Genomic DNA, 12,096 nt, shown 5'->3' on the forward strand with positions numbered 1-12,096 from the left:
TTAATATAATTTTGTAACGATACGTATCGTTAAATAGGAGGATCCATTATTTTCAACAACACCATTGTCATTTTAAATATATTGTCTTGTTATAGACAGACAGTCAAAATAGGAGGATATTGTACCTATAGTGAATTGCGGCAGTCTCAAGTGTCTGTAGCAAGCTAGCCATTAGCAGTGAAATGGGAAATTGAGAAACCCCTGGAGTCTAGGCTAGAGGATATTTTCTATGCAAATACGGTACGTTCCGTGTTATAATGTTCGTATCTTTTAGTACCGCTCTTGCAGACTCCTCGCGCCCTGGTACTTAAATTATCTTCACGTATAATGGGATCAAATTAAATTTATGATCTTTATTATATTTTCAAACTTGAGGAACTCACAACATGAATTTTTATTAGGTAGACGGTACAAAAAGTAAATAATTTTCAAAAAGATGAACACTATTAATTTTTTTGGTACTTACAACATTTTTAATAATTTATTACTTCATTTTTTTTCAAGGTTCTTTTTCATTATTTGCATCGCGGATTTTTGTATGCGAAACTGGTCACTATAATTTTTATAATTTCTTATCTATTATTTATCTACTACAAAAGAAAATCAAAAATCCCTGTGACACGGCTGGAATTTGGATTGCATTCCGTGGAGGAATTTATTCTGTAAATAAAGTACGTGTTACAATGTAGACAAAGCTTTATTAGATGGAAGCCTGGAAAAATATTTGTAGTGTGGTGATAAAATAGTTATATTTAAAGTTCTAGAAGTCTGGATGATTCCAATAGCTTACTGTTAAACTTAATAAACACGGTGAAAATATAATATTTCAATTAGAGCCAGCGCGCACGAGCAACTTTGTCTCCGCAACTATTTTGTCTCTCCCATCAATTGTATGGGGAGTTGCGTCGCTACGTGCGCGCACTTTCATACTAGCCCATAGGTGGGAGAGACAAAATAGTTGCGGAGACAAAATGGTTGCGGAGACAAAGATGCTCGTGCGCGCTGGCTCTTAAAATATAAAAATTATGATATCATTTGAATTTCGATGTAGCAAATAAACAAATGCATTTACCAAGATAAGCGTAGTGCTACATACTCCTTTATTTTATCTGTGCAATAACAGAAAGCTAAAAAGAAATGCATCTATATAATCTGTGCTCAATGAACGAATAACAATAATTAGTTATCTATATTCGTTGGCGCGCGCGGAGTAAACACCTCATACATAGAAAGGTAAAGCTTTGATTGCGGCGCCGCGCCGTAGAGGAGCTTGCGTTTTTGGAATTTTAATTGATCTAATAGTTTTTTGTTTTGGGTTAATTTTGTTAGCTTTCTTTAATGCGTATGCTATTTTATAAAATTTCTTCATGTTTTTTTCGATGTATGAAAAACTAAATAGAAATCATTATAAATACACTATACCACACTGTACACATTAAAAATTGATATCGATTTTACACAAAAGGCGTGGTTTTGTAAAAATGTATTACTGTGAACATTTTGAAATTATTTTCTTAAACGCTATTCTTTTTCAGTTTTAATATAGGTATGTACTTAGTTTTGTAATATTTTCTAACTGGATGCTTCAACTAAAACTTCGATAAAGTAAAACAGAGTAATCCTCGTCCTCATTGGCGTTAATCGGATTTTGTTTACATTGGAATTACAGTCAACTTAACCTATTTGTTCGATTGATATAAAATGTAGAGAATTTAGTGCAACTGGGCATTTTTTATTGACCCATGATTTTCACTTTCGGTAAAGATTGAATTTTTAGCTTTAATTTTGGGTGTGCGCAAAGAAGAAGATTGAATTACAATCACCGGGTGATACTTATATTAAAAAGAGGATTTTTTCTATGTTTAAGTAGCACTCCAATGATTTAAATTTTTACTCATACGAAGAAACCTAAATTACACGTGTGGCGCCAGGGCGAACAGCTAGTAACAAACAAACCGTGGGTATAGTTCATTCAAGAATTGTTTTGCTCACTTTTCACAAATAAACCCGATAGCTATTTAGCACCTTTAGCAGTACAACGTCGCATTGACTACCAGTTGTTATTACAAAGAGCCATTCCAACCAACGTTATCTCTGTATAGAAATGAGTTCTTTGCAGCGACACGAGAAATGCATTGGCAGCGATGCAGCGCTGTATGGGGTGGCTTTGATTCGTTGTAGTAATTGTCGCTTTCATATTTATGTAGGTTATGGTACAAGTTATGAGTAGGGTAGTGATTAAAAATAAAAATATAGAAAGTGTTTCATTGTTTGGTATGTATAAATATAACACACATCTTAGATTGATTATATGCACCCGCTTGTTTCTACATAATTTGTGAAAAAATGTGAATAGGTTTTAGACATCGTTAGTTTAGACGTATCTATCTACTTCTCCATCAATTATATTCGTAAAAATAAGGTTTGTTTACTAAATAAGGGTAGCCATGTCTTTCTTTGTGTGGATTTTTAATTATATTAGTCCACTCACTGAATAGGTACCTGATTAACTACGTAATGTATATTGCTGGTATGAATAGAGAAAATTTAATCAGAGATAAGTTCAGACTAATTAGTGCAGCATGAAGGGACTGGGATTTCAGCAATCTGGGGTGTTAGGTTTCAATTCAATAGAGCTTAGGGTGTTAATTCGTATAGGTATGGATATCTATGAATAATGACGTGTTTACTTTATTAAAGTATTATTGCCTTTAAGGCATTGGAATAAAGATACAATTTGAGGATAATCCTATATTTCTTCATTTTTATGAGATTTATAGAGAAAATATACTTCTTTTCATAAATTGTTATTGGAACTACAAAATATTCTATTGTGAATACATAGTTCGCTTATAAAGATAAAAATCTACAATTGAATGTTCATTAAAACGTTGTCAACAAAATAAAACCGATTGCGATTCGATATTAAAAGAACAGACGCGGAATTTAATATCGCAGATACTATAGTATAAAGTGTAATTAGTTCAACATGAAGAGGCAGCTTCAGAATACCTTAGCGTGTCATTACGGAGGCTGGGAAGCGCTACAGCGCTTGAGGGGCTAATTCCCCTTTGAGTGTCAGAGTGGCGCAGGTTGAACTCGTTTTTTGCTACTATCCTAGTACATTTTTAAGGATTATTTTATGTCCTGTGATATACTAATTTTGTTGTGAAATGTTAATTTGATAGGAAAAATGTTTTTATTACGTATTTCAAATATTATATTTATGTTAAAATTGATCAACAATGAAGTTAATCAGAAAGATCATTTCAACATTACGAAAAGCCCATTTCATGGGAAAATCATTTCTGATATCGTTTTTCCAAGTAATAACGATAAAGTTAATTAAAATGACGCAACAGTTGAAAATGTTTAAATGTTAATAAAAAAGTACTGCAGGGTCATCCATAGGCGCCGCTGGAAGGTTCTAGAACCCTCGAGAGGGCAATTTGCCACTAGCGTTGCTCTCGTGATACAGTATTCCAGTTTCGCGCTCCTCACGGCTTATGGCAGTGGATTTTATTTGTATGTGAAATAATTTTTATTGAGTTTAATAAAATCAATAGTTTAATTTAAATAGTATTGTTTCGGATTTCGGATAATAAATAATACCTAATATGTTTTTTTTTTTTTTATTTTTTATTTTACAGTTCAATCAAAACCTATAAACTATCTCCAATATTTCATCTTCTTCCTACTTATTTGATAGGAGGCAGAATTATTTCTGAAACTTTTGCTTGTAAGGATGGATATTCGTTATTCAATCATGCAGATGAATCTAATAAAATTTGTCACATCAAATATACATTCACACAGATACATCTTTTTCTGCACCATTTACTTTATCGTAAATACAAATATAGGGCATAAATGTGGTTTATGTTCTTGTATGAAAAATAAAAGTTAAATTCCAAAACATTTTCTCGCGTAAAACCGTACAGGAGATAACGCAGAGTTTTTGTTGCTACGTAACTGTAAATGTGTTCTATGCGACGTAGGAAATGTAAAATAAATAGCCGTGAGCCTCGGCTCTACACTCTAGTGTAACATTGTTCAATGTTCATACTTCTGTATGTGCTGTTATTTTCTTTATATATTGCTCATCTGGAGCCTTTTGTCTAGCGTGTGATGCTTTTATCACCTACATGCTTCTGTTATGTTAATGGGATTGTGTTGTAGGTTTGCTTTTCGTTTTCATGTAATGTGTGTTTTAAGTTTTCAGTAAATTGCGATTAGTTTTTGTTTTTTGTAACTAGTCAAAAGTTAAATTATTGTTTTATGTTAAACATAACTAAATTGAATTAAAAAACTAAATTTGATTATCGACGTTTTTAAAATCTTCTTATTCTAATATATAAAAATCAATGCCACTTTTCGTTGTAATTCCATAACTCGAGAACGGCTGAACCGATTTCGATAATTCTTTTTTTATTATATTCCTTGAAGTACGAGGATGGTTCTTATGTAGAGAAAACGTTAATATGTACCACGGGCGAAGCCGGGGCGGACCGCTAGTATATATATAAAAATGAATCGCAAAATGTGTTGGTAAGCGCATAACTCGAGAACGACTGAACCGATTTCGATAATTCTTTTTTTATAATATTCCTTCAAATACGAGGATGGTTCTTATGTAGAGAAACCGTAAACATGTACCACGGGCGAAACCGGGCCGGACCGCTAGTTGCTTATAAACGTATGCGTGAAGATCACAGTCATTTCACATCTGGTTGGAATTGATTTATGTTATTGTTTAATGTTTATGGTCCTCATCCCAAAAACTCTATCCGATGTAAAGTTTTAATGATACTTACATATCTTATACGACGATATTGTCCATAACTTTAGAATACATTAAAATCATGGTTTTCTTGCAAAGTTTTTCCCATACCTGTTCAACTATTTAGACCAGCCAGGAGCCAAACGACCATAGAGAACCTCACCAAATATAATATAAGAGAATGATACGATGGCGGATAGATTATTAAGAAAATTAATGTTTATATTTGTATTCAGTATAAGGTCGATAAAAGCATATAACACCAACCAAGATCTATACATAAACATTAAAAAGTAAATTAGTATTTATTCGTATTAAGTATAAGGTTGATATTCGCATATAATAAAAAAGCTCGTCAAGTTGAAGCAGCAGCCGTCACTTAGCGCTCACCTTTGACGCAGCCTCCAATGTTTGTTTACCATTATGCCGTTCAAGGGAATGCAGATAAGGGCTGGCACACGCTTTTGTTGAACTCTTTTATGTGTAAAATTACGAGAGATAACGGGAAAGTTTAGGACGTGTGTCGTGGTCTGTTTGGATGGTTTGTGAAATTCGTTGTATAAAATATTCATGTAATCAGACTGCAGTTGCAATTGCAATCTTTGATAATATCAATTGCAATTTATTGAAGTAAACGTTTTTTTTTTTTGTGTTTCACCCGTGTTATGATTTTTTTATACTGTATGGATTTAATAGCTGTTAGAGATAGATTTTGTGTTTGGATAAGGAATATAGTGTACCTGTGTTTAGTATCATAGTATTATGGATATAACGCTCGCCTTGAAGTGTTCGTTCTTAATATGATTAAACTAGCACCTATTTGTTGTAACTTTTGAAAGAAATACTCGTAGAATATACACGTGGCAGCCCTGGCGCATCCGTTTTCTAAAGAGGTTTCCCCCTTTATTTTCGTCAAGTAGACGCTTACTCAAATTTAGGGTTGTAATGAAGGACTTCAGCCCAAACGACCCTCTATCTCGAATTTTATGTAAAGTACCTCGACGTTTACATACTTACGGTTAAACGAATTTGTATAATCGGTTGGTATTACATTTAAATTTACACGATGAACAAACTGAAAATATCACCCCACATTTAAATTTCTTCGGTTCTTTTAAACAAAATTCTAATTCATTGGTAAATTATTAACATTTACTTGACATACAAATGAATTAATTGATTGATATCTATTATAAAAAATATATAGATATTTTAATTTTAAACATTGTTTAAAAACACTGTTAAAATAAACAATTATTAATACCATCGCTTCGATAAGAGCTATTACGGTCAATGACCCCTTCAAAACTTACAACACATCGTGGCCAACTTTCAGGTTTAGTACTTATCATACAGGGTGCCTTAGTCGAGTTATCACGTGCAGCCAACTTGGCAAGCCTTCACACGGCAACCACTTGGCAATGCATCCTGTACAATCTTCCTGATTGTATTCTTGGAGATTTTTATTCTAAAATTCAATAATTCGTTACACCCGGTATGTAGGTGCTACGTGCGGCGTAGCTCGTAGCACCGTTCGGTTTGTGGTTATTCATAGATTGGGTGAAAATTGGTGGAACGATTATGATGAAATTGTTTGTAGAGCTTGATAGGTATAAGGTGCAGTTTATGTATGTTTTATGATCTAGTGTCATAGTGTTAATAATAAAGAATGTAATAAATTATTACCAACATAGAGAAACTTCGTAGTTATTAATAAGGTTTAGCCAATATTCACTTTTAATAAAACATACTTATTGAGTAAAAGATTTGACTATTCAATGTTCAAATAATGGAAATTCACATATTTACAATTACAAAATATGTTCACTACTGATATTTTCCGTATCGACTTTATAAGCTTTGAATGTACATAAATATAAATATAATAACTAGCGGTGAAAGTAATTCGTGACTTGCATCTATCTTAATCAATCCCAATATCGATCTATTTCAAAACCGTTAATTACACCTACTATCAAATCTGTTCAGCCCAAAGTTAATCAATGCAAGCGAATCTCGCCCCTATTTACATAACACTCGTATGTAATTAAGATGTATTTTTGTTTGCAGGTAAGGCAGTCGGTGTTGTTAACTGCATGGCATGCTAAGTAGACGTGTGACATTCTCGCTGCCTTTCCGTCGGTAAGACAAACATTTGTTGGTGGTGGCGGGTGCAGCGGTCGGCAACCTTTTGATATTTTTTTTAAATTTATTTAATGTTTATATTGTTGTTTTGATTAAGCTTTTCATGGTATTGTTAAGCGAACTGAAATTAAGTGAGAATATAAAAGGTTAAAGTAATTAGTATAATTGAAGCAAGCGTGCCTCTGTTTCATTAATTCGGTTCGCTTACACAGTAGTTCCTTATTACTTAAATTGTATTACAAAGGTTACCTGCCCTCATTTATTTAAGTTCTTCATTGCTAATAATAACGAACTTATTTCATTAATTAACTTTTCAAATGCGTGATAAAATGCGCATTTATCATGACGCAAAATAACTTTAGCTTAAGGCTTAATTTATACACATAATTTAACATTATAATAAATAGTTAATAAAATGAAGTAATTATTTATTTATTTTTTACTGTAGATAGGGAAGCGCTTGACCACAATCTTGCCTGATGTAAAACTAAGATGTGGTATAAGATGGTATTCTCTTCCCTAGTAGGTACGTTCACTTTACGCTTGAATACTAACAATGCTGTCTAATAGTTTTGCTACTATTACAATTTAAATAGTCATTTATATGAATAATTATTAAGAAAAATATTATGGAAAGGTTGACAACACCATGCAAAGTGCATAATTAAGGTCGACGCACACGCACCGCTCATTTGCACCTGTACATGTTAACGCACACACGCGCACGCGCAAGCTTACAAGCAACATTTGTCATTTGTAAATATCTATTTGAATTGCGGTAGAAATAATTGTGTATTGTTCTGACGAAGGGAATGCAGTCAAGCTTAGTGATGAGAAATTCTTTACTTGTTATTTGGTTATATGTTTGGTATTCACGACAAATTATATGTAATGCTAAATATCAATACGAAAATTCTTACGTTTGACATCACGAATAATAATAATCTAGTAATTATATTCGTGTACCATAAACAAGGAGAAAAATAATAGTCCTTCTTACATCGCTCGTAATTTCAGCGCGAATAATAATCAAGTTTAATTAGATTATTTACGATCTTCTATGATAAGATTTTTATATTTAGAGATAGTTAGCAGGCTAAAGACTTAGGGTTTTTACCGCCTTGAAACATATCGTTCCCGTGGGAATTTCCTTTGACCATACGGACAAAGCCACGACCAAAATCTATATCACTACATACTTACATAGTATAAAACAAAGCCGCTATCTTTGAGTCTGTATGCTTATGTCTTAAAAATTACGCAACAGCTTTTGATGAGTTTTTTTTAACAGATAGTTATTAAAGAGGAAGGTTTAAGTATATAATTTATTAGCTTACAGACAAAGCGGGCGAAGCCACGTGCGAAAGTCCAGTATAACATAGTCATATTGACGTATGTAGTATTTGTATACGTCTTCACACAAGCCCCGAGCGCAGTGAACACTGGCAGGCTTCCAACTCATTGAACTAATAAGACAATAACACCTTTGAAGGTGTAAGTTGTAGCCAATTATTATTAGTATTCCATCGCCAAGTATTGATTTTAATACAAATGGCTGTTTGAATATGTGTTTCGAATGAAGGGCATATTTTTGTTTGTTGGGAATACGAATGTCAGAAATTGTGATTGGACTTTTTAATATTTATAAGTCTTTCTAATTTATCTTAATACAAAAATTTTGCAAAATTGCTTGGTCGTTTTCAGGCAGAAATATATTCAATTTAAAAAATATCTAAATGTAATCAGAATACTAGTATATTTAACAAATAGCTTTCTACGCCCGCGTGCTCTAAAATTTAACAAAGTATATACTAAAACCTTCCTCCACGCTTTATTGAAAGCAGAATGAAAATCGATGCTGTAGTTTTTGACCTTTTCGCGAACAGACAACGCAACGGATGACTTTGTTTTATAACATGTATTGACAACTTAAATATAACCATTAGATTGTAATATATAGAATTATAAATAATTTACTTCTAATTGTTTTTAAGATATATCAATCAGCTGTCACGGATTACGTATGCGCGTGCGCACAGCCACATCTCACTCACATTGAAACTAATATTTACTATACAATCTGTGACTTTAGTTCAATGCATTAGCGGTTATTTATTGATTGTAAAGATGTATTTTGTAACAGTTCTTAAGAAGGAAGTATGAAATAAATATTGAGTTGAAGATTTGTTTTAATATCGATTTATCTTTTCAGAAATTAATTCATAAAGAAACAGTACTGAAAGTGTTACAAGTTAATGTTGAATAGGCTTTTTTATTGTATTTATTTAGATTTTAGACAAAGAGAATTAGCAGCTTTTTGATAACCATTGTTTTAGTTATTGTTTTCATACCGTATCTGACTGGCTAATCCCTAAAAACAACAATAGTGTATGACGGTTCTTTGTTGTCACATGTTTTAACAAATAGGACACGCTATTATTAAAATAGTTAATTTGAAACATAATTTTCGAAAAAAGGTTGACAACAACTTGACGCGCGTAATGAATTAAAATTTATCAACAAATCAATATCGATATGAGTGTTATTATAAAGGTTGTTCTCATACGTGTGAATTACTAAAAGGACGTTATATTTCCTGATAAACTAGAAAATGTAGAAATTATACCACCCAGTTATACATATATTGCCAGTAATTCAATTATATACTGCAAGGTGCGGTTTTCATGACATGATTCTGTTATTTGTAGGAAGTGAATTTTATATCAAACTAGCTGCGTCCCGCGGTTTCACCCTCGTAAATAAGTTTTTCCTTTTAATCCTAATGTTTCTGTGGGATTATCAGTATAAAAATGACCTAAGTTACTCCCTATAACATCAGCTATTTGTCAGTGAAAATCCCTTCAAAATTAGTCCAATCGATCTAGATATTAACTGGAACTAACAAACAGACACACAGAAAAAAATTGTATACATCCATATGCGTTTAGTAAAAAGCTGTTATTTCAATATTACAAATAGACACTCCAATTTAATTATTGGTATAGATTATGATTAGGTTATTAACACGTAGTTTAAATAAATTATAATGCATTTTAATGATCATTTCCGGATCTTTGTGGTTATTTCCGTTTGAAAGGTCGTAAATCATGAACGAGAGTGTGTAGTAAAATTGTTATATCAGAGGGCCATAAAAAATATTGTTGTAATTATCTTGCGTAGCTTTCTTAAGTGGAAGAATAATTTTTAAATCGGCCGAGTTATTTCGTTACAAATAAACTATCCTAATTAATTATCCTCTTTCTAGTTTGTATCTAACAAATAAAATTGCTTCTTAATGATACACAAGCATAACAAACAAAACAAAATATATATTCATATTTAAGAACAACAGAACAATTATTATACTTGTATAATAAGGCAATCGTTTGGTTGTTTTAACATTTAAAACTAAACAAAACACATGTTATTTAAATGCCTCTAAAATTATATAAACAAACAGTTTCCACGAATCTCGTTTGACTAGTTAACATAGTTTATAATTATTTAAAGCAAATAGTTAATAGATTGAACGCACTATCACTACGTTACCCTGGCACAGATACGTTCGCGGATATTGCATTGCCATAGACACACATCGACCGCAGATTTAATGTTAGGTTCCGTAGAGTAAAACGGAACCCTATCTTGTGTCGCGGGTTCGCACTAGCCCGATTTTAATATTTACTTACCTAGTAGAATTGAGGTCTATGCACTTTTGTGGGGTGAGGGGTGACTTTAACAATATAGGATGAATGTATTTATAAAATTTATAAATGTGTAACTGAATGTTGCGTTGCGCGTTAATCGTTATTAATTATGAAAATGTCCTTGTTTTAAATAAAAAATATTTATGTTACTATCACTTCGATTGGATTAATGGATACTTACTTTGATAATAATATTCTCTGGAAGTGTTAGCACAGATAATGCAACACATAATCTAATTATAAACGTCAAACGTCCCTAATTAATATATAATCTGTGGAGTATCTCGGTAATCTGCGTTAGAATGGCTTCATTGTCTCACAAAATGGGACAATGGCATTCGGTATAATGCCCATCTGAATCAGTGAATAAGGGTGCGTTTCCATCAGAGATGTGCGAGGGAAATGTCTTCTATTGCTCAAAATTATAGATCTAATAAACATACCTCGCACACATCTCTCGAATGTTTTGTTTGCTGCCCGAGACGAGGTAAATGAAGCGATACTATTGGTTCTTTAAAAAGACGTTACGCATCCTCAAACGTCTCTGATGGAAACTTAGCCTAACTAGTTAATATCACTCAATTACTCTCGATTAGAGTGCGGTGAAATTGAATTGGAAATGCAGATACAAGATGGCGGACGTTTTGGCGCGGGAATTTGCTAACGGGATAGATTACAGTTTGGTCTGTTTTTAATGTGTATCCAGGGTGATAATTAAGAGGGATGTTTGTACATATTTTTTTACCGTTAAGATACTTACAGGGGCTATATAAATATATTGCAAAAAATGAAAGGAATGCAGCACATTTCATTACATTACAATGAATCTATTTATCTTTACGTAAATATATCTATCTATAGGTAATTCAAATAAAACAAATTGTAAGAATTTAATCAGTTATAGTTTAATTAATTTGTGTGTATTTAAATTTAAATGAAATTTCATTGGCAGATAGTCAATAAATATGAACAAGTTAATCCGCTGCAAACTTCTAGTTACTACATAATATTATAATCTATCAAATTGCAAAATAGAGTCTATTCAGAGTTACAAAACGCGAAACATTTAATGCGTGTTATCCAAATCGTAAATATCGTTTTTATTTCATAATAATGTTGTGTTTTAAACCGTCGTAAACAAAGCCTGTCAATTATTATCATACGTTGCTATAGTGATGTCGGGAATGATTATCGATAGATTTGAATATTTAATTTGTTGTGTTGCAATCGCTTTAGGTATATGTCAAGTGCTTTCCGAATCGGTGATAAATGTTAAACTTATATAATGACGATTTAACAGTGCTTCTAGAATCTAGAAGAAGACTACTTGAATAAATAAATTTTTGAGTTTTAGTTTGAAGTAATCAAGAAATCATTTATAGGCATAATTATTTTTATCATGAGCTTATATGACGTTTAATTTATTCATAATTACGGTTTACGTAAATATTCGGTGTAACTAAA

The 12,096-nt window shown here is 32.2% G+C and overlaps 1 protein-coding gene across 4 annotated transcripts in view; it reads left to right on the plus strand.

Moving 5' to 3' along the window:
- LOC123701823 (focal adhesion kinase 1) overlaps positions 1–12,096 on the plus strand; it is a 156,150-nt gene that overhangs the window by 52,767 nt on the left and 91,287 nt on the right. The window contains exon 3 of one of the 4 annotated variants that reach the window (XM_045649393.1): positions 6,851–6,922. The exons of the other annotated variants lie outside the window; for them this stretch is intronic. Coding sequence (XP_045505349.1) covers positions 6,882–6,922 — 41 coding nt within the window. The 5' untranslated portion in view covers positions 6,851–6,881. The remainder of the gene's footprint in view (positions 1–6,850; positions 6,923–12,096) is intronic. 4 annotated transcript variants of the gene reach the window in all.

Source organism: Colias croceus, chromosome 22, assembly GCF_905220415.1.
Source record: "Colias croceus chromosome 22, ilColCroc2.1".
Taxonomy (NCBI): Eukaryota; Metazoa; Arthropoda; class Insecta; order Lepidoptera; family Pieridae; genus Colias; species Colias croceus.